Here is a 24613-nt window from a genome sequence, read left to right as displayed (position 1 = left end):
AGTAAAATTCTGTCTCATCCTTAAATAATAGCACTGTTGGCCGGAGAGGGAGAGGAAGAGAGAATAGATTGGATAATTGGGAACAATGTTATAACACTAAAGCTAGCTACACACTCTCAGATTTTTCAGTTCGGGACGAGAAACGGGGCGATTTTTCAGCAAATTGCCAAACCCCAATATCTGTGCTACACATTATGCATTTTTTTATTAGAAGAAGCTACTGATTTTCCACTGCACCACACTCATTTTGCATATGTACGCCCACAAGGAGGATGACATAGAGGCAGGAAAGCATAGGAAGTATCAGCAGATTATCGATAATGCACACACACTGCTCCATATCGGGGAATTGAGGCAGAGATTTTCGTTCTTGGCCGATTGATCAGATAATGAAAAAAATGCGTTTGTGGATGGTTTTTAACTATTAAAATGATTGTTCATACACACTATACAGTAAATCAGGCCGATCACCAGATTATTGGCAAATCGGCCCAATAATTGTATAGCGTGTAGCTAGCTTTACACTTAAAACAAAATAATAATCAATGTTGTATTTAGCACTGAATTACCCGACTTTGCTTCCAGTGTTAGTTGAAAGATTACATTAGTATATTCTGAAATCCTTTCCATACATATAAAGAGCACTTGAAATCAAGTTTGCTCTGCGTTTTGCTGCTTAGGTGTCACTTTTACACGTTTTTTATACAATTGAAGCAATTGGTTTATGAGAATGAGATTAACACTGCTTTTTCATTTGGAACAGACAACCATACAGTATGTTCTGATCCTTGTAATTAGCTTGCAGAATCAGTTTAAGGCTTGTGCTGGCATTCACTAGATGCATGCTACATTATGAGCACATCACAGATAAGAGTTAGGTAGTATGTGGCCTTCCACCTGTTATGGAACAGTTATGGAAGTCCAAGTAAGTCTGTTTCAACTGTGCTAGAAGGGTTTTGTTTTACTGTACATTTTAACAACTATGTTACAGGTTACATTTAACCTACTGCGCAAGCTATTGCGTATGTATAAAAGATATTACTTCCCTTGGATCAATGTTCAGTTTAGGTATGTGATCTTTGTTACCGTCACCTAGGCAAGATCGTTTTGTCTCTGTGCCACTATCTTGTTACAGAATGACATTTAAAATGTAGATGCTCATATTGTCTGCTTTTCTTTTATATTGAGAAAGCCAATACCTTTGAGAAAGGTTTGTCCTTCAGGTGTGGCAGATGAAGGGAGCTTATATTCTCTAGTAAATGTTACAACCGGCACAGTGCAGGGAAGCTCTTCCACGTGATGAAGACATTATGCCCTGAAGCGGTTTCTCATTCATGTTCTGTCTAGGTCTATTCTCTTATATAAGAGTGAATATTTAGGATGTGAAAAAACCCCAATGTCAATTCTAAACTATAGAAAACACTTTCTGAAATGCTCTATGCCCAAAGCTAAAGAAACAATGCCCAATACAGGGATGTGATTGACTGCTCAGAATATTTGTCATGAATAGACCATTGTGTGCTATGGAAAGACCTCTAGGCTCGTCACCTTTCTTTCTATTTCTTTTTACTACATAATGCTTCTAAAATAAATTAATTATCACCTGTTCTTGGTCTTCCAGACAATGTTTGCAATATATAGTAATGATTTCTACATTGCATCGCACCGTCGGCTGGGTTACACATTGTATAGTGTGTACCCATCTTTAGGGATCATGGGACAGGCGTAGAAGGTAATACCGCCGGCCTAAACCTAACCCCCCGTCTCCACAGCCTAAACATAAGTCTCCCGGGGGGGTGCCTAACCCTAACCTTCCCCCCGGGGGTGCCTAAACCTAACCCCCCCCCCTTCCCCTAGCCTAATCCTACCCCCTGGGAGGGGTCTCTAACCCCAAGTCTCCCCAGGAGCCCTAAAACCTAACCCCCCCTCCCGCAGCTTTCCGCGCCCGGTTTACCTTCATTCGGTATGCCGGGCATCGGTGCCCCGGCGTAGGTCTGACAGGCATTGGGATTTCTACTCCTGTCATTAGTACTTTGCCGGGATTAGACAATCGGGAAGCCGGCGGTCGGCATTTAGACCGTCGGCTTCCTGACTACATCCCCATGGGACAGTTGCTTTTCAAAGCACTAATTAATTGCTTTGGTAGATTTGGATTTGTCGCTGCAAATAATGGAAGATGATCCTTCATTTGCGCAGTGCCTTAAGCCGCATACACACTAGATGATTTTTATGAATGATATGGACGATAACTATATCGTCCAACAATATATCGTTCAGTGTGTATGCAGTGAACGACGAATGATGTGCGCTCCTGCAGGTCGTTAACAATGTCTTTTGTCGTCCACACATGCAGGCCAATCTGACTATGTCCTCAAGAATTGCCTGTTCAGAGATGTGGCAGGATGGACATCACTGAATTATATCTTTAAAGATATCTATCAGTGTGTACACCCAATATCATTTGTCTTGCACTACAGAAGTTCAAGGGAAATTTTTCACCAATATCGTTCATACAGCTCATCGTCTAGTGTGTATGAGCCTTTAGAGAATATTATTGGATAGGTCACTTAGAGAGATAAATAGCAGATAGAAAATGTGTAACGATTGATGTTAAACTGGGAACACACTAAGCAATATATATTGGACGATGTATATCGTTCCAATGCGGATTGGAATGATATATCGGCCACATCGCTCAGTGTGTATGGATAACTATGCGCTCCCATGCAGCGCATCTTTTGATCTGCTATCTGTGTGTACGGCCAGCCCGATATATCGTGCCGCGGTTGGGTACACACATCGTCTAGTGTGTACTCACTCTAGGTAGTAAAGCAACACAAAAAAAAAAAAAACTTATTCTAGCAGGTGAGAAAAGTAAAAACAAAAAGTAAAGAACAAGACTGATGGCTAGAGAGAGGGATAAAGCAAGAGAATTATGGAGTTAATAAAGAGAGAGAAGGAATCTGGAGCCAGATTCCAGCTACAAATGTATATCAGAATGGAGGCTAAGGTTTCCCAAACAGAAGCCATGGAGCAATAAATGCAGATCAGGAAACAGCGAACTAATAAACATAATTTTTAAATGTGTCAGATTTCTTTGGAAACTTGATGGGGGTCTGAGCATCTCTGTATAAGGAAGGGTTGCTTGCAAAGTCTCTCCCAGAGAAAAAGTCGGATGGCTGCCATAACTAAGACCCGGATAGAGTACCATACAGACACATTCATGATCTAATAAAATTAGAACTTTCCAAAGACACATTTTAGTAATGCAAATGTTGTAAACTATTATACAGAAACTGTAATCCATGTACGATATGGGCATATTTATTTTTGATCTGAAGTTAACGTTTTGTTTTACGATGAAGATGTGTTTTATCTTATAATACCCATCATGTGTAGACAGTTTGCATGTTTGCAAATTCCCTGATGTGGTCACTTGCAAATAAAACTGATGGTGTCCACATTTTAGAAACTACTCATTATCATATTAACATTTTTATTCCCAACATAAAATGTATGTACAACTTTAAATAATGTATATAGCGTGCACTAGGCAACGCAGTGCAGCATAAACATTTCAAGATTAACACATTTATATGTCTGTCCTTACATACATTATGCTAGTCTTTTAAACAAACTTTCTTGAGAGTCTGGTTGACTGGCACCGGACTAGAAATAAGAGGCGTTGGGGAAAACAAAATAGCAATTCAGCACTAGTACTGTAAAAATAAGATTAGTTCCTTCCAGTAAGAGTTGGATTGGAGCCCTGCTTGTTTTTCAAAGAATGACTTTTTCTGCCGTCTTGGCTGTTGAGCTCCCAGCAGGTACAGAAATACACTGGTGGCCCTGTTTTCCATGCTTAAATGTGCAATTGCCCATATGTCAGTATTTTAACAACCCAGTTACTAGAAGCATCACAGAAAGTTAATAGAATAACATTTTGTGCTGTTGTGTAGAGGAAAAAAAAAAAAAAAAAGACTTTTTTTCATATTACACAATGTTTAGAAATGAAAAGGGGTTTATTTCCAAATACGTAGCTATGTCTCTGCTTTGGTTCCCCGACCCACCATTTTATCTGGGAAAAGTGGTGTAGATGATGCGCTGTCTTGCTGCCCTACAATGTTATTTTCCACCTCCACAACTGTACTTGCATACGCCGAGTAATACATTTAGATGTGGAGACAGCTGGAGTCATTAAATGGCGCTCCACATTTCCTACCATACCTTTGCCCTCTATTTTTCAATCTTTTGTCAGACTTAAACAATTAATCTCGGCATCATATTCCGAATTGCATTACATATAAATAACTGCATCATGCTGATTTTACCCCTAAACTGAGATTCCCTACTGGTGCTTCCACTGACTCTAATTGCTTCAAGTGTAAACAGCCCAATGCAGATGTAATGCAATGTATGTGGTCCTGTGTGGAGGTACAGAGGTTCTGGTCCCTAGTTCACGCATATATATCCACCACGCTGGGAATTAGCTTTGAATTAACGCCTGAGTGGGCGATGTGTGATATCCTGCCAATGTCTGAGTCGTCTTGTCCCCATAAAGGTGCCCGTCATCTATTAGTAAAGATTGCAGCAGCTGCAAAGAAAACCATTTTATCTCAATGGATCTCTGCTGATGATCTGACGCTCACTCTCTTACATAGAATTTCATATTTATTTCATATGGACTGGTTGGAATTATCTTTTAATAAAGATAAAAAGGGCAGAGAAGTTTTTGCCATCTGGCTACCCTATGTTCATAGTCATACATAGAGATACGCCCCGTACTGCAATCCAACTTACTGCTTGGTATAACGAAGAAACTTTATCTACAGGTATTCCTCTCAAGAATACAAATAAGAAATTGGTGGGGGCAAGGGGGGCGCGGATTCTGTGGCTCTCACAGTGCACTGACTAAATAGCTAAATTGTTATGTTAGATCTTGTTAACCTTATTATAACTGGTTTATGTACTGGTGACTCTACACTCTCCATGGATTTGGTTATAGATTATGCTGTCTACTTTTTTTGATGTCTTATTATCTCTTGACCGATATTTTGAGATGGTTATTGCAGTCTTACAATAAAATGTGTTTAAAGAAAAAAGAAATGAAAAGGAGGCTAGCAAAATTCTATTTACTGTTATGATGTAATCAGGCTCTTACTTTTTAATTGCACCATTAGCATTTAGACAGCAACGGCATAATTTAAAACAACAGCGCAAGGCAAGATTTTTATTTAAAAAAATTTAAATAGAAAATATTTTTATGATTTCAATGTATAACCTATCCCATCCTTGCAACCCAAAGTACTGTATTTAATAGAATTGTGCCACTGGTCTACTGTGTTCGTAAAACTTCATGTAGTTTTGACAAAGGAAAATACATAGCATAGAGCATGAAACGTTGGTGTAATTCATAGCAGCCAATTTGCTATGAAAATGAAAGTCAACTGATTGGTACCAATGGGTTACAGCACCCTCTAATGCACTTGTAGGTCTATGTACTAAGCCTTGGAGAGATAACGTGAACGGAGATAAAACACCAACCAATCAGCTCTTGTCACTTTACAGGCTGTGTTTGAAAAATGACAGTTAGGAGCTGATTGGTTGGTATTTTATATCTCTCCAAGGCTTAGGGGTCTATTCCCTAAGGCTAGGTACACACTAGACGATATGTCTTCTAATCTGGCGGATCAGACCGAGATATTAGGCACATAGTATAGTGTGTACCGACTATGTCGCTGATAATGCACGCTCCTGCGGGTCATCAGCAACATCCTCTGTCTAATTACAAGCAGGGCCAACGGGGGATGTCGTTAGTGAGGGCCATACTGTGTGTGCACTTGACTATGCCGGCTCCCCCGCCGGGTCCCATAGCTACCGATGTCAGGCTGGGTACACATCGTCTAGTGTGTACCCAGCATAAGGCTTGTAGAAAGAGAAAGTTGAAATAGATAAAGTACCAACTAATCAGCTCCTGTAATTTTTCAAACACAGACAGTAGCTGATTGGTTGGTACTTTATCTCTCTCCAAGGCTTAGTGAATAGACCCCTAGATTACATAAATCACCCGTGCAAACTTTAAAACCGATTTCTTAGACACTGAAATACTTGCACTTGTTTTTGGCCATTATTTTCTTGTGTGTGTAATCTTTCTCCAGCTTAAAAATAAATGGAGAAATTCCAGCTAGAACTAAACACTAATAAATTGAGGCATTTTATGAAATAATCGCTGAGCAACGATGGGAGAATGTGGCATCTCCATCACTGCTGTCCCCCAATACCACTTCAAGGGTGACCTCCTTGAAGACCCCCTCCTAAACCCCTCACATTTAAAATATCTCTCACTAGCAGTCTCCATCACAACAACTGTTCCCCATCCTGGCAGTGTGGTACAGCTAATCTTTGAAAATCATGTCAATGCACTCCCATTCGATCATTAAGTGGAAAGGATGCAGGGGGAGGGGGGTGACCTACTCTTACCGGATGTCTGAGGGGACTCTCAAAAATTTGGGAGTCCCCTGGACTTTTTGGTAGAATAGGCAAGTATGGTCCATACTCTGGGCCTGATTCAGACCCGTTCGCTCGCCCCCAGCGTATGCAAATTCAGCTAAGTGACATCAAGGCAGGCGATCGTACGGCAAGGCATAAGCACGCCCACTATGTCTTGGAGAGCGATCCCTTTGTGTTTATAGACGCCCACCAGCCTGTCTTTAGCCGCCCACTTGCGTAGTCATCTCCAGACCGCAGAGCTTGTGGTTGACTGTACCCTACCACAAGCACTGCGAGCAGTTCTGTGTAAAAATCAACCAGGTGACGTGTACTCTGACTCTGCCTGGTAATTATGCATGCCTCTGAAATGGAATTGAAACAGTCAGGCACGCCCAAGTCCGCACCTCCACACCCCTGTTACTACTGCCCTGCCCTTGTTACCACCCACAAACGGCCTCTCCTGTCACTCATTCCACTGGGCTGTCTTTGCTGGGCGAGCGAGCGCTTCCTGATCGCTCAAACTAGATCGAGCACGCGCACTGCGATGCATACGCATGTGCAAATGCATAATATCGGCCGCGTACGAGCGAGCGGCTGCTTGCGAACAGGTCTGAATAAGGCCCTCTGTCCCACAACTTCACCTCCATCCTGGTTACCTCACTCCCTTGCAAAGTGAGACTTTCCACTGGTTTCAAATGTACACTAAAACAAACCTTTCCATCAAATCTCCACTTACCTCTCCATCACTATTTACAGAGAGAAGAATACTGTAGTTTGGGCGCTTCACTGGTACTGGTTAATAGTGAATAATAATACAAAAATAAATTTATCAACTCAAGGAGGTCCTCAAATAACCATAAGCAGCAAAGCAAAAGAACAAGGATAGACTGTGCTAATATAAATATATATATATATATATATATATATATATATATATATATATATACAGTCAGGTCCATAAATATTGGGACATTGACAGAATTTTCATATTTTGGCCTCTATTCACCACCACAATGGCTTGGAAATGAAACAAACAAGATGGGCTTTAACTGTAGACTTTCAGATTTAATTTGAGGGTAATTACATCCAAATCAGGTGAACGGTGTAGGAATTACAACGGTTTCTATATGTGCCTCCCACTTTTTAAGGGACCAAAAGTAATGGGACAAACTAAACAATCCTAAATCTAAACTTTCAATTTTTAATACTTTGTTGCAAATCCTTTGCAGGCAATTTCAGCCTGAAGCCTGGAACGCATAGACATCACCAGATGCTGGGTTTCATCCCTGGTGATGCTCTGCCAGGCCTCTACTGCAAATGTCTTCAGTTCCTGCTTGTTCTTGGGGCATTTTCCCTTCAGTTTTGTCTTCATCATGAAATGCATGCTCAATCGGATTCAGGTCAGAGGATTGACTTGGCCATTGCATAACATTCCACTTTTTAGCCTTAAAAAACTCTTTGGTTGCTTTTGCAGTATGCTTCGGGTCATTGTCCATCTGCACTGTGAAGCGCCGTCCAATGAGTTCTGAAGCATTTGACTGAATATGAGCATATAATATTGCCCGAAACACTTCAGAATTCATTCTGCTGCTTTTGCCAGCAGTCACATCATCAATAAATACAAGGGAACCAGTTCCATTGGCAGCCATACATGCCCACGCCATGACACTACCACCACCATGCTTCATTGATGAGGTGGTCTGTTTTGGATCATGAGCAGTTCCTTTCCTTCTCTTCTCTTCCCATCACTCTGGTACAAGTTGATCTTTGTCTCATCTGTCAATAGGATGTTGTTCCAGAACTGTAATGGCTTTTTTAGATGTTGTTTGGCAAACTCTAATCTGGTCTTCCTGTGTTTGTGGCTCACCAATGGTTTGCATCTTGTGGTGAACCCTCTATATTCACTCTTGTGAAGTCTTCTCTTGATTGTTGACTTTGACACATAAACATCTACCTCCTGGAGAGTGTTCTTGATTTGGCCAACTGTTGTGAAGGGCTTTTTCTTCACCAGGGAAATAATTATTTTGTCATCCACCACAGTTGTTTTCCGTGGTCTTCCGGGTCTTTTGGTGTTGCTGAGCTCTCCAGTGCGTTCTTTCTTTTTAAGAATGTTCCAAACAGTTGATTTGGCCACACCTAATGTTTTTGCTATCTCTCTGATGGGTTTGTTTTGATTTTTCAGCCTAATGATGGCTTGCTTCACTGATAGTGACAGCTCTTTGGATCTCATATTGAGAGTTGACAGCAACTGATTCCAAATGCAAATGTCACACCTAGAATCAACTCCAGACCTTTTACCTGCTTAATTGATAATGAAATAACGAGGGAATAGCCCACACCTGTCCATGAAATAGCTTTTGAGTTGATAGTCCCATTACTTTTGGCCCCTTAATAAGTGGGAGGCACATATTGAAACTGTTGTAATTCCTACACAGTTCACCTGATTTGGATGTAATTACCCTCAAATTAAATCTGAAAGTCTGCAGTTAAAGCACATCTTGTTTGTTTCATTTCAAAACCATTGTGGTGGTGAACAGAGGCCAAAATCTGAAAATTCTGTCAATGCCCCAATATATATATATATATATATATATATATATATATATATATATATATATATATATATATTCATATTCTTTTTCTCTCTCTCTCGGAAATCGGTAAGAAGTAATAAAGATTAATATTATTCCTAATTCATAATTTTACACAAAAAAATAAAAGAAGACAGTTATCAAATAATCCTTGAATTGCTCTTCTTCCCAGTTCATCCTTCCATTCAGTATGAAAGATCACACGGAACGGGCCCTATTTCCTCTTGGGCTGCCCTTAGCACTGTGCATGCTACTGGAGCTCCTTACCTTTTGTCTCCTTCATAGACTCTAATTTCTAATACAATGAATATGCCTCGCCTGAACTGCCTTACCCTTCATGCAACTGTCCAATGCATACCCTACAAGATACAGTGAGATGCCCTAACGCTGGATAAACTCGCTCTACCATGAAGCATTTGTAAATCCTCCTCTAGAAATTCTGTTTACCCCTGCTAAGATATGTCAATGTGCATTACATTATATTGTAATTATATGACATGTTATACTGTTACTATACAGTATATATTCAATGTTCAGAGCTGTTGTTACTTTATAGTACCTTAAAAATATTAATAAAAATGTTAACTTTGTTTAGGATGTTGAACAGCATTCTCTTAAAGGGTGGAGACCAGACGTAACTAGTGTCTTTGGTGCCCAGGGCAAGACAAAAATGGTGACACCCCCCCCCCAACTGTGTGCGCACCCCTAAGGCATGTGCTCCAACAAATGGGGTGGCCACATGCCACAAGGGGCATGGTCACTGAAAAATGGGGTGGTGTCAACATGATACGTCACGGTTTCTCATCACTCAGGTAGAGAGTGCACATGTGGCAGAGACAAAGTGGTTGAACATACTGAAATCTGAGAGACGTACTGGTGATGGATATGGAGTGGAAGTTACAGGAGTCGGGAATGGAGTGTTGTGACAGACAGAAGTCAGGGATGGAGTGATGGGACACGCAGTAGTGCCAAATTTCCCCCCCATGTCTCTCAGCCCCATCATCCTGTTTCTCTCAAGCACATCCTCTTGTGTCAAACCAGCCTCATGTCTTCAGCTTTATCCCTTGTGTCACCCCATCTCAAGCCTGGGCCCCACCCAACCCCTGTCTTTCCAGAACAGCACAGCGTACACTTACCTCCTCTGCTGTCTACTGAAGCTGCTGCTCCTGTTCGCAGGTGGCTCTGACTCAGCTTCTCTCTGATCCAGGGTACGCAACGTCATGATGCCACACATGCTGTGCTGGCACAATATAAAATGTTATTGTGCTGGCCGCCGGGCTCTTTCATTGCCTGCGGCTCATGTGCCCTCAACACTGCAACGGCACAAGCTGCCACTAGGGGGACACATGAACTGGATTCCCAAAAGAGAATCTGTAGATCAAAAGACCAGCTTTATATACATATGGTAATAATTTAATACTATACTCAGTGGCATCACTATGGTTGGTGTAACAGAGTGCAGTAACTCATGGTGTTACACGAAAAAAAAAAACACATAGGCCCCCACATGAATATAATAAAACACACAGGCTTTGCATGCAAAACCCCCCCCCCCTAAAAAAACACATTAGCCCCAACGGGAAAATATGACATATAGACTTTGCAGACAAAAAACACACACAGGCCCCCACATGAAAAATAATTAAATACACACATAGGTCCCCACATGAAAATATATGAAGTGTTATAGGGCCCCTATACAGCAGGACCACCCAGGGTGCTAAGCTACAATTATACCAAAACATACATATTCAGGAAGAGGGTGACAGCACTTGGTGCCAGGGAGAAGGTGAAAGCACAGAGTGACAGGGAGAGGGTGTCAGCGAGAGGGTAATAGCACTGCGTGACAGGGAGTGGGTAACAGCCAGTAACTGACAAATATACAGTATTTAAATTTTCTTACCTGGACCCAGAACTGCAGCGTGTGGATGGCAGCTCGTCCTTGGACTTAACGCCAGGCACAGTCACAGATCATGACGTCAGATCCCCAGCGCCCAAGCACAGCCTCAGAGAGGAAGCTGGAGAACAAAGTGGAAAGTGGAGCAGCTGAGGAGAGGAGAGCGTGGCCCCTCCTGTCCCTCCAGCCTGGCACGGACTCTTGTAAGCCAGGCTCTGTCACTCTGGGGGAGGAGCTGAAGAAAGGGGAGAAGAGTGAGCGGCCCCTCCTCCTCTGGCCGTGTCTGGACTGTCAATCACTGTGTGTGGGCAGCGGCTGCTGCACTGGCGGCGGGCAATGCAAGGGCATATAATGAGTCAGTGTGACTCATTGTAATGCCGGCAGCAGCAAAACGATGACAGCCAGAGAACAACAAACTCTCCCGCCGGGTCCAACACAGCGCCCAGGGCTCATGCCCTGCTTTACTCCCCCCTAGTTACGCCACTGATGGAGACCACACAAGAAAAGTTTGCCATCTACATTTCAAATATCCATCTGCCATTTAAATTGACCAGCTGCTGCAGGACAGCTGGAGCTCTGTTACTGTTTATAAAGGAAAATATTAAATAAAACAAAAGCAATGTGGCAGAATAACATTCCATTAACTGTAGAAGCCAGCATTCCTGTAAATGTGTGGGAAGCATACATGCATGGGACAAAACAATAGGAGCTAAGTGAGAAACAAGAATAAGAGCTAGTAACTGGGGTGTGTGTGTGTATTTTGCAAAGATCCACAGTTCCAGAAAGAAAAGAAATATTATGGTATTCAGGGGTTGCAGCAGATGCGGGACGCTGAGATGAGGGGCATCGGTGCCGCTATTCCCCCCTCAGAGCAGTCATCCAGAGCTTTTAGTGGTATCGCCGAACCCTTCATTTTGCTATCAGCTATGATGTGCTGCTCTGCCCCTATTAGCATGTTCGAACTTAGTGAGATTTTTTTTGTTATGTTAGTATGATAGATGTTGGTTTTATCTTAAAAAAACAAAACACTTATACCCAGTACACTGATCGACATACACATATATAGTAGTAAAGTCATGTAGCCATCTAGGAAGCAAAGATTTTTTTTTTGCTTCTCCACTAAAGTCAACACAACCAATCACAGGTGGATCCATGTCATTATAATCCTCCATTTTTCTCAATTAACTTTATGGTTTCATAACGAAGAGGCATTTTTAATCTTTGTAGGCAAAACATTAACCTATTTACCACAATGAGTAGTCACTGTATGTGAATTGGGTATGATGCCCGTCACCCTCAATGGATTTCAATTCTACAGTGTGCAAATATTCTCAGCAAAAATGCCCTATGGCTCTTCTGCATTTAGAGAAAAATCCAAATAGCTGACAAAGTTTACTGTGCCTTTGAAACGGTCTAAACTGAAATCTAACAAAACAAAACAATACAAAAAGATGTAAAATAAATACATTACTGTATCAACTGCAGCAGCAAACCAATTCACAAAGTGTGAGTTCTTACAAAATAAAAGTCAAATATAATTCAGATTTAGGGGTCTATGTACTAAAGCTGCATACACACGGTATGATCTGTACCACCAACGACTTGAAAAATATCTTTCAGTGAGTCATCCTGCCAGATCTTTGAACAGGCAAAGTTGACAATATCGTGCAAGTTGGCCTGCATGTATGGATGATCATAGATATCGTTATCTTTCATGCGGGAATGCGTTATCGTTGGTCGTTCACTGCATAAAAATGAACGATATGAACAATATATCGTTATCGTTCATCGATATCGTACCATGTGTACGCACCTTAAGTCTTGGAGAGTGATAAAGTGCCAACCAATCAGCTCCTAGCTGTCATTTTTCAAACACAGCCTGTAACATGACAGTTAGAAGTTGATTGGTTAGTAGTTTATCACTCGCCAATTTATCACTTTCCAGAGCTTAGTACATATCCCCTTAGAAATGAAGATAAGGCCTTTAACAAAGTACATGAATTCTTAGCTGGATTCTCTGCTCAGAAATGCATCCTATGGGCCAAATGTAATAGGGTGAGAGTTTAGAAAATGTGAGAGTTTAGCAGTAAGCTTTCACACTATTACATTGTTCCAGTTGTATATTCAAAATGGCAAAACATCTAGATGAGAGCTTAAATAGTGAGAGTTTTTTGAGTTTGAAAAATGAAAGTTTGCATTTTCTCGGTCTCTGGGCCTGATTCAGACCCGCTCGCAAGCGGGTCGATGGTGCCCTAGTGCGCATGCGCACGACGGAGGGAGCTCCGTCGTGCGCATGCGCGAGACCCAGATAGTGACAGCCAAGCTGTCGCTCCGGGTCTCGCACCAAAGGGGGCATGCTGTCAATGTTGAGTGACAGCACGCCCCCTTTGGTGGGCATGCCTGCCAGACGGAGGCGTTCCCATGGGAACGCCTACCGTCTGGGTCCGGCCCCACTGACATCACTAGTGATTTCAGTGGGAGTGATTTTGGCTCTGATAGAGCCAAAATCACTCCAGGGCTTGCGGTCACCAAGACCCTACTGCAGGGTCTCGTCGCAAGCCCGATGGTCGTGATGGTCTTGACCATCGCGACCATCATCATGGACGCTCGCATAAGCTGTGGGTGGTAACCCACAGCTATGCGAGCGTCCAGGAGGACGCTCCAAAAAATAAAATAAAAAAATGCCCTGATTCAGAGCGGGCGCTCGTTCAGAGCGTCCGGCTCTGAATCAGGCCCTCTGTTACATTAGCCGAATTTAAAAAGTGTGCGTTTTCTCTCACATTTTCTGAACTCTCACTCTATTATATTTGGCCCTATATTTTATATTTGAATACTATAGCAAAAGTAAGGTAGGCTAGATTTGGATTTAGAAGAAGGAGCAGCGCAAAGGTGCATTTATTTTGCACAATAGTTTCAATGCAGCACAAAGGGAAAAATCAGAGTATAATTTGATGCACTCTCTGCTAAGTTCATTGTAAAACTCACATGTGGTTCAGATTGTTATACCAAAAAAACACACATCAACTCTCAGGACGGCTGGATACTCTGATGAGAACTGAAAGGAGAAAATTATGCAGTAGGGCACAATCTGATAACCATTTTTCTAATCTGTGCTGTGCGTCACGTAACATGTCCACTTGGCATGACAGATCTCACGATGACGTACATGACTTTATATACAAAAAAAAAAAGTGGAGAAAACTACCATATATACAACCCATACGAGACTTTTCATTCCTTTAAATCAGTGGTGTCAAACTCGGGCCCTTCAGCTTTCGTGGGACCACATATCCCAGCATGCCCTAATAGCAAAACTGTGGCACTGCATGCTGGGATGTGTAGTTCCACTGCAGCTGGAGGGCCCGAGTTTGATACCACTGTTTTAAATGTTACATAGAATAAACACTGGTTATTTAGCAATATACAGACATAATAGATTTAATTGAAATAAAATATCTGACCACTACACTGATACACTGAGATTTAAGTATTTAAGCCATAGTTTACAAGCAAGAAACAATTATCTATGGTTTTCTTTCTCTGCTGTTGAATACTGACAGCGGCATTCCGACAGTCAAAATACAGACACTACCCGGAAAGTACCCCAACGCTAACCCTTACCCCTACCTCCAAGGTACCAAAACCTAACCTCCCCCTCCCTGCACCCTAAACCTAACCTTACCCCCTTAGTGCTTAACTCTAACTGACCCCTAGGGCCTAAACCTAACCCTCCACCTAACTCCCGATACGTATTTCGGGATGCTGGCGTTCGGGATACTGGAGCCGGTAGTTTGACCGTTGGCATCCCGCACGCCAGGATGCTGACTACATCCCATCTTAGCTTGGGGAAGCAAATACCAGCTACAGACAGATATTTGTGATGGATTTGAAGAAGGTTACTTAAGCTGATTTTTTACACAGACTTGAAGAATATCACAAAAAAACTTAAAACAAGGGAATATTTGGCATTTGTTTAGCATTACTTTATGCTTATTGTTGTCAATAGAGTCAATCAGCTAACATTGCTAATAGGAGGGAGAGTCTTTGTGCATTTTATCATTGCACAAAACATTTTAGCAAAGAGAAGGACAGTACATGGCAGACTTCAGGAGCAGTTGGAAAGGTATACAGTAGGTATAAGGAAATTCAGACACAGCTGAGAAAAGTTCAGGGGGAGTCTAATCAACCACCCTTTTTAGATTACATCTAACTCAAACTGTAATGGATGGCATGCACATTACAATAAGTATGCAGCTATATTAAACAGAAATAGTACTGAAAGAGCTACAGAGTTGTCCGTACATATGCAAATTAATGTACTTAGACATAAAAGCAGTGGAAACACCAAAGGCAGGATCTAGTCCTCATACACTATTACCGCGGTTGTGCCAAACAATCCTTCTTGGAGCGCCAGGTCCCGTGCCACTCAGCTTGTGCTGAGCATCTTTTTTCAAATTTTTTTGCTCTAACATGCATCTTAGGGGCATATGTATCAAAGCATGATGTGACATAAAATTGTGAGATATATATCACCAACCAATCAGCTTAGGTAGGGGTTTATTTTGCTCTTCAGCTGAACCGGTGGTTTAGGTCAAATGGATTCACCCCCATTACTATCCCTTCATTATGGCTACCTTTAAAAGAAAACACATGGCTGACTAAAACCAGATGAAATGCAAACTTGAAGTCAGCCAGCCACAGAATCTGTGTACTTCCTATTGTATGTGTCCTCTTTTAAAGGAATAATCTAGTAACTCAAGTGTGGTAGAAATTGATGATGTTCAGAATGTATATATATATATATATTTGTCTGATCTGTGCTGGAAGTGGGGCGGTATATGGCGGTATGACATACCATCACTTCCAGGCACCGTTGCCTGCGCCGCAGTGGTGATCAGCAGGGGCAGGCGTGTACTGGATCTGGGAGTCCGGGACCTGGTGCATTAAAGTTTTCTTGGTTATTATAGTTAGGCAGGTGTGACATCATGACGTCGCAATGCTGTGGAGTTGAGCGGTGGCTTGAAGAGGAGGAGGGGCAGCCAGAAGATACAAAAGAAGGTGTCTGTGGGCTGGAGCCGGAGGGATCCTGAGGCCTGGAGAGACACTGTGGCACTGTGGTTTCAGCGTGCAGTGTGGACCGCTGTTTGTTTTAGCAGCCAATAAGAGTAAGACAGACTCTCATTGGCTGCTGCACCAAGGGCCGCAACCAGGCTGGAGCTCACTCATGAGCTCCGCCTTCCAGCTCCTGCAGTGGGTAAGTATTGTGTATTGTTTGTGTCTGTGTGTTTTATATGTAAGGGGCACTACTGGGGGCACTGTATAAGGGGCTTTGTATAAGGGGCATTACTGGGGGCACTGTATAAGAGGCATTGTATAAGGGGCACTACTGGGGGGCACTGTATAAGTGGCACCGCTGGGCGTACTGTATAAGGGGCACTACTGGGCATACTGTATAAGGGGCACTACTATTGTGGGCATTGCATAAGGGGCACTACTACTGGGGGCATTAAGGTGCATATGGAATGGTAAGGAATGTTACCAGAGTGATGAAAAATGATGGTGTATCACGTCAACGCGCCACCATTTTTTAGTGTACACGCCCCTTGTAGCATGTGGCAACGACCACTTTCTGGTACATGCCTACACTGCACGCACAAAGTGGGGGGAGGCGCCATTTTCATCTTGCCGCGGGCTCCCAAAACCCTAGTTACGCCACTGCAGAGAAACCACATATAGGCAAAGTAGAATCTTAAAATTTCGATACCCCCACTTTTAAAGTCCCACTTTTAGCACTGGGGATGATGAAACTAACAGTTTATGCAACACATCTTGCTGTCTTCGCACTCTGCACATGTACCAAATCAACAAGTGTTCAAGTAGTGAGTAGCCCCATTTTTGCAGGTGATATGATGGAAGGATCTTAGGTTCAGGTACAAATTCAGAGCCGCCACCACCAATGCATTTACCATATGGTACAGCTGAAGGTGATATTACTTGTGGTCGTTTTACATGTAGATCCCCAAGTCTTAAGTGACCTTACACTTACCCAAATCTCTGGTGTCCACAATGCAGACCCTAGAAAGTATTCCCCACTCATACAGCCCTGTCTCACTGCAGCTGAAGAGCAAATGCCAGGAAATGTTTTTTTTCAATTTTCATTAATTTTGTGCACGTGACTCTGCATCACGCGTACCTGCATATGTTTGTGTTTGGTTCCAGAAAATGTTTGGTGCAAAAGTAAAATATGTTTTGGAAACCGGCATATGTTCAATTCTGCATCAGCCCTTAAATGTCTACCTGAAGTACGCAAGTCATACTTGGCCAATGGCATGGACTTTATTCATTTTAAAAAGCTAAACTTCTAAAATGTACAATGTTGTTACGCTTCTCGTCGCATAATTGAAGAAAAGGATTATTTAAATACAATAGTATGTGTAATTCTTCTAGTAGAAACGTCAAGACATCATGACATAATCTAGGGCAAGCTCAGAGAAAACAGATTACTTCCCATTAGAAGTGGCACATATCCAAAACTCTACAGAACCAGAGCCAAGCGTGAGGTCATATTTCTACAGTGCTTACAAGACCCTGTAAGCACGGATGGAAAAATATCATAGGAGGTTCACCAATCAGGAGGAAAAAGACACTACTATATCATTCCAATGTTCTATGTGTCTAGAAAGCTCCCCCACCACCACCCTTTTATGTTTTTTATCCACTGATGTTCTATAATTTTCCCTCGGATTTGTTATTATTTTTAAGTACACAGATAAAACCATGAGTTGGTCTCAACTACTTACCATTGACGTTACAGATACTGTATGCTAACATTTTTACCAGTTTTGCCTGCAACTGCTTGAAATGATCTCTTACTGTGCATCCTTTTCATCAAGGATATTCCACTTAATGTGTACAGTAGTTTGTATTAGTGTTTGTGCTACTTAAACTTTACATTCACCTAGACTGCACTTCATTGTCTGATCAGAAGCTCAGACTTAGATGTGTCCTAATAAATTTGCAGAAAATGATACTATTTTCTCTACATCCTGTTAGTATTTGGTAAGACCGACCATGCCTGAACTATCAAAACAGTTAAATTTTTTTTTTCAAAGACGGAGACAACCTTGTCTCTGCAGTGTTAGCAGGCCACCCGCCGCCGCGATTGGAGCTGCAGCACATGTGCATTAGCTCCTCAAGCTGGGTACACATCTATACAATCATCGGCCCGTTCTTTCGATTTCAAGCCGTTCATTCGATATCGAAAGAGTGTGTACGCACGTTCGATCCTGTTTTGTCGGAAGAAAACTGGTCATATCGGAGGATCGCATCTTCTGTGCGGTTTAATTTTCATCTGATTCGACGGAGTGGTCGCACCAAAAGTGCTGTGTGTATGCGCCTTTCACCGTTCTTACGATTATACAACAAACCTGGGGCTGCCTCTCTCGGAGTGCATAATTAAATTCAGGAAGTTCAGGAAGCATTCTGTGTGCCACGCTCCTCTTCATGTACATATTCTCCATTTTTTTACCTTTTCCCCATCACTTATACTGCAAGGCTTGGTTTGCTGGAGTGTATAGGTTCCACAACTTGCTGGGCTGTATAGTACTGCAATTGATAGTGGACACAAGGATATGTCCTTTACCTTAAAACCTTTACCCCACCACCTATACTGCCAGGAAAATATTCACGTAGGTTTGTTTTGGTCTCATAATAGCACCCCCTTCCTGCCCATTATGTTAATTTTAGCTACAGCCACTGTTAGCACAGCCTGAAATCGGGAAAATGTGTATGCTGGTACAATCATTTCCTTGCGATATTTCGGCAGCGTGGGATCGAAGGTCGCACATTGGATTGTATATGTGTGTACGCGCGCATCAAAATTGTGATCGGCACTTCCGACCAGGAGCATTGACGACTGATCCGTCACAACGAATGTGTGATTGTATAGGTGTGTACCCAGCTTCAGGCAGAGAGCTCTGATCGGAATAGCTCTCTGGACTAGATACAGACAGCCGAGGGAGCGCATGCACAGCAGCTCCAAGTCTGATCACACACCAACTGTAATGGGAGCCTAGCTGCGGCAGTGAGTCTCCTCCTCCTCAGTCCTCTTGTAAGTAGTATATGCTATGTATGTGTACTGTATGTATGTACCTACACTATGTGTAGGTATGCTGTGTGTACTGTATATACGTATGCTATGTGTAGGTATGCCCTGTGTGCACGGTATATATGCTATGTGTAGGTATGCTGTGTGTGTACTGTATGTACGCTATGTGTAGGTATGCTGTGTGTGTACTGTATATATGCTATGTGTAGGTATGCTGTGTGTGTACTGTATGTACGCTATGTGTAGGTATGCGGTGTGTGTACTGTATATATGCTATGTGTAGGTATGCTGTGTATGTACTGTACGTACGCTATGTGTAGGTATGCTGTGTGTGTATACTGTATGTACGCTATGTGTAGGTATGCTGTGTGTGTATACTGTATGTACGCTATGTGTAGGTATGCTGTGTGTGTGTACTGTATGTATGTTTGCTATGTGTAGGTATGCTGTGTGTGTACTGTATGTACGCAAGTACGTACACTATGTGTAGGTATGCTGTGTGAAGGTGTGCTGTGTGTACTGTATGTATGTACGTACGTTATGTGTAGGTATGCTGTGTGTGTACTGTATGTATGTACGCTATGTGTAGTTATGCTGTGTGTGTACTATATGTACGCTATGTGTAGGTGTGCTGTGTGTGTGTACTGTATGTATGTACGTACATACGCTATGTGTAAGTATGCTGTGTGTGTACTGTATGTACGTACGTACGTATGCTATGTGTAGGTAAACTGTGTGTGTACTGTATGTATGTACGCACGCTATGTGTAGGAATGCTGTATGGGTACTTTATGTATGTACGCTATGTGTAGGTATGCGGTGTGTGTACTGTATGTACGCTATGTGTAGGTATGCTGTGTGTGTACTGTATGTACGCTATGTGTAGGTATGCTGTGTGTGTGTACTGTATGTATACTATGTGTAGGTGTGCTGTGTGTGTGTACTGTATGTATGTACGTACATACGCTATGTGTAAGTATGCTGTGTGTGTACTGTATGTACGTACGTACGTACGTACGTACGCTATGTGTAGGTAAACTGTGTGTGTACTGTATGTATGTATGCACGCTATGTGTAGGAATGCTATATGGGTACTTTATGTATGCTGTGTGTGTGTACTGTATGTATGTATGCTACGTGTAGGTATTCTGTGTGTGTACTGTATGTACGTACGCTATCTGTAGGTATGCTGTGTGTACTGTATGTATGCTATGTGCAGGTATGCTGTGTGTGTACTGTATGTACGCTATGTGTAGGTATGCTGTGTGTGTGTACTGTATGTACGCTATGTGTAGGTATGCTGTGTGTACTGTACGTACTGTATGTGTAAGTATGCTGTGTGTACTGTATGTATGTACGTATGCTATGTGTAGGTATGCTGTGTGTGTGTACTGTATGTATGTATGCTGTGTGTGTACTGTATGTATGTATGTATGCTGTCTGTAGGTATACTGTGTGTGTGTACTGATGTATGAACGTGCGTACGCTATGTGTGTGTACTGTATGTGTGTATGTATGCTGTGTGTGTGTACTGTATGTACGATGTGTTTGTATGTATGCTATGTGTGTGTAAGCAGTGTGTATGTATGCTACATACATATATATACAGACACACACACAGTATAAAATGGAGCTCCTCTTTAAAAATCCTGCGTTTGCCACTGTAAAGGAACTTTTAAAATAAAGTTTTATAATTAAAAATGAAAAGTCTATTTGTGGAGCATAAAAGCTGTGTGAACAAGGTTTTCACATCAAAGATATGTGGACTGTTTATTTAAGATGGCTGGGGAAGGCTATTTAGAGAAGGGGGTTCTTAAAGGCAGATACAAGTATCTTTGAACACAGCACCACATGGAAAGCCAAGAGAAAAAAAATATATGGAAATCACCTTAAGGAAGCACACCTGAAAAGTCTAAAGGCAAGCAATGTCATTAATAAGTGGTATGGAAACTCTTACTTAAGGACAGGTTGAACATCTTAGGAATGTGCCTACAAGGCATTTTAATAACATATACAAGAAACAAAAAATTACTCATAATACATTTCTGCAGTAAATGATTCTCTCCATTTCTGAAGATGTGTGTTATATATATGAATACTATGGGGGTATCCAATTAGCAGCGCTAAAGTAGCACTGCTAATTGATCGTGGCGGGGCTATCCTATTAGTCCCGAAGTGCTGCCCAGCAACGCACTTATCATGGATATTTTTCGGGACCTGATGTGTCCTGAAAAATATTTCACGATAAGTGCCGTTTTTTTCACCCCAGAAAAGGTGAAAACACATAGGTCTGCGAGCTTATCACGGACCCTATGTGTTTTCGTGAGATACATCCTAATATTTCGTTCAAAATAATAGGACAGAGTGAAAAAAACATAGGCGAAAAACGGGGATAATCGGTGAAAAATCCCCGTTTTTTGATGATCGCGGAGATCCATTAGCCCCTGAACAATGTTCAGGGCTAATTGGATACCGCCCTATATGTACTCTGATGCCAATGTTGGCATGTTTAACAGTTTGTAGGACAGCATTAAAAAAAACTGGGAAAAATATGCATGCAGGAGATTCGAGTATAATCCTTAAAGCAGCAGATTACCCTAAACAATAGAGGGGTAAAAGTGTGAGGGTGAAACATGCAAGTAACTTTAAAGCTGTTTGCTATTAACAAGTACTCCAAATACTCTCATCTGATTTAGACACACCTTTGATAAATCCGCAAGCAAATTTATATGCAGATACTTAGATTAATATCTGGATTAACCAAATGAGATATTTAAAGGGGTTATATGTACGGATATAAAATTTACATGCTATAATTTACATCCTAAAAATAATACCTACACATTCGTAAAACCACAAAAATAACCGTCAGATTCTACTTTTCCCACTTCACTAATCCATACCTTGTTTTTGTGCATTGTACAGAGATGGGTCTACAGCAGGTATATTTTGTGACGATGGATGTGTAGTGGCATTGCTTGCTACACCTACAGAAAAAAATAGAAAGTAAAATATATAAATATATATATTGTAGTAGGACCTGTCACCAATATTCAAGAAAAAGATGCCTAAGAACTAAGCTCAAGGAACTAATGACATTCTGAGGTATTTGGCATCTCTCACCTCAGCGATGCCAGTAGATGCTAGTGAATTTGTAGGCCAAATATGATTAGTGCAACCTAATGGGTTATCCCCATTACCTGTGGTGCCAAGCCCTATTTAAGACAGTCCAGAAACACACTTTTCCTATTCCTATGCAATTTAAATGCTTTACATAATATACTTTTTTTTATGAGCAGTTTTTTAAATAATTGTTTTTCAAAAATTGTAATTTGATATAATCATATGGTAAGATATTAATAAGCAAATTATAATTTAGACAATCTACAGTATACCTATGATGATGGTATGCCATGCACAATGATTCAGGAATAACTGAAGTTACAAAACATGAAAACTGTGATTGGAAATGTATGCCATTGTAAAAACTGAAATACATCTTTATGGTACTAGTTAGGGGTCGATGCAATTGTAGCGATGCCAGAATTGCACATAAGAGCGCGCATATGTCACACTTACGGCAGCTCCAAGACCGCAGGTTTTGCGCACAGTCTTATGAGGCACATTGCAGGTGTCATCCGCAATTAAATGGACCCCAAAAAGTTGTAGCAGTGTATGGGCAAAACTGAACAGGCAAATCTGCTTTGCAGCTGTATGTGTGCTGGGATGATTTTCGGGGAGTAAATAAAGGCTAAACAACTGGGCACAATTTTAAAGCAATGAGCAAAAGAATAATCAAAGTTAAGTAGTTATTTATGGAGTAAAAGGAACCAATCTTCTAAGAATATTCCAACTACCTGCTAGATACATTTTACTTTCCTTGCGCCTATAATAAGAAATTGAAATTAATCAAAATCAACAGTGGTAACTACCGTGGTTACAAGGGGTACAGTCTATAGGTGAGGAAATGCCAGCCCAACCACACGCAAGGCACCCCCAACACTCACTGAGCAGTTGGGAGCCAACTTCCGAGCGGTGCCTGTTGTGCATGCAGTGCTGAGGGACCAGTAGGAATGGAGAATTAAGTGACAGCGACTTGACTGACTACCACATTAATACATTCTTGTCACCAATATTTGGAATCATCAATAGAAGGCATGACCAGGGAGTTTAGTAGCAGGTATAAGTAAGTGGCTGAAATCATTTGAGCCATCAATGTCATGTATACAGGGACTGAAAATTGTGAAACGCCTCTTTTTCAGCTTGTTAAAGGGATGATGTTCCACTACAGGGTTATTTTAGTTTAGACTGATGCTTTTGGCAATCTTACTGAATGGTTATATCCAGCGGCGGCTCCTACCTTTAGCAGTCTGGGGGGCTGTAGCTTAGGTCAGCGCTGACCGGTACTCCAGCGTTTCTAGTATTGCGCAAGCGCAGAAGCCGGGCTCTGTTAAGAAATAGAGGAGAATATAACGGCTTCTAGGGTTGCACACTGCACATTACAGCCAGCGATCAGCACAGAACAGGCTTCCTACTGGAAGTTCTTACTGTGCTGATAACACTCCGGACTGGCAGTCCCACAGGGGGAGGAGTTTCCTCCCCTGAGACTGCCAGCCAGAGATGCCATCAGAAATTTTGGGGCCCGGTACTGACAAAATAGGCAGGGCACCCCGGGGTATAGGGCAGACTTGGGTGGAGTTGTGGATAATGTGGGTGGAGCTACTTCGGGGATGGTGCCTCAATTGGTGTGTAAATCAGGGATGGCTAGACATGGTGGAGGGGGGGCACAGGGTAGAGAAGACAGGATATTAATGAGGGGGCATAGGGCAGGGAAGTGGATTGGGGTGGCAAAGGGCATGGAAGGATGGTTTGGTCTGGGGGGGGAAAGGGCAGGGAAGGCCGGCTGGACTAGGGGAGGGGCTGGGCAGAGAAGGCTGGCAGGCTGGCTAGACACAGGGGTGCTGCAGGGAAGACTGGCTGGACTAGGACAGGGAAGACAGGCTGGTTGGCTGGACTAGAAGGGGGAGGTAGTGCAGGGAAGGAAGGCTGGCTGCGCTGGGGGAGTGGGAAGGGAAGGAAGGCTGGCTGGACTGGGGGGGTAGGCATGGAAGGCTGACTGCACTGGGGGAGGCAGGGAGGGAAGGCTGGCTGCACTGGGGTGGTGGGCAGGAAAGAAAGGCTGGATGCACTGGGGGGGGGCATGGAAGGAAGGATGGCTGCACTGGGGGGGTGGGCAGGGAAGGAAGGCTGGCTGCACTGGGGGGGGCATGGAAGGAAGGATGGCTGCACTGGGGGGGTGGTGGGCAGGAAAAGAAAGCTGCCTGCACTGGGTGGGTGGGCAGGAAAGAAAGGCTGGCTGCACTGGGGAGGGGGGTAGGGAAAGAAAGGCTGGCTGCACTGGGGGGGGATGGAAGGAAGGATGGCTGGACTGGGGGGGGCATAGAAGGAAGGATGGCTGGACTGGGGGGGTGGGCAGGGAAGGAAGGCTGGCTGCGCTGGGGGGGGAGTGGGAAGGGAAGGAAGGCTGGCGGG

General features: G+C 42.6%; 1 protein-coding gene across 1 annotated transcript in view; it reads right to left on the bottom strand.

Annotated features, from left to right (window-relative positions):
- VTA1 (vesicle trafficking 1) overlaps positions 1-24613 on the bottom strand; it is a 246678-nt gene that overhangs the window by 1387 nt on the left and 220678 nt on the right. Inside the window, exon 7 of the mRNA XM_088474374.1 lies at positions 21985-22068. Within this exon, the coding sequence (XP_088330500.1) occupies positions 21985-22068 (84 nt within the window). The remainder of the gene's footprint in view (positions 1-21984; positions 22069-24613) is intronic.

Source organism: Taudactylus pleione, unplaced genomic scaffold (assembly GCF_031769625.1).
Source record: "Taudactylus pleione unplaced genomic scaffold, aTauple2 ptg000154l, whole genome shotgun sequence".
In the NCBI taxonomy this organism is placed as follows: Eukaryota; Metazoa; Chordata; class Amphibia; order Anura; family Myobatrachidae; genus Taudactylus; species Taudactylus pleione.
Note: the sequence above shows the minus strand (reverse complement) of the source record. Positions and strands in the feature narration are given on the sequence as shown.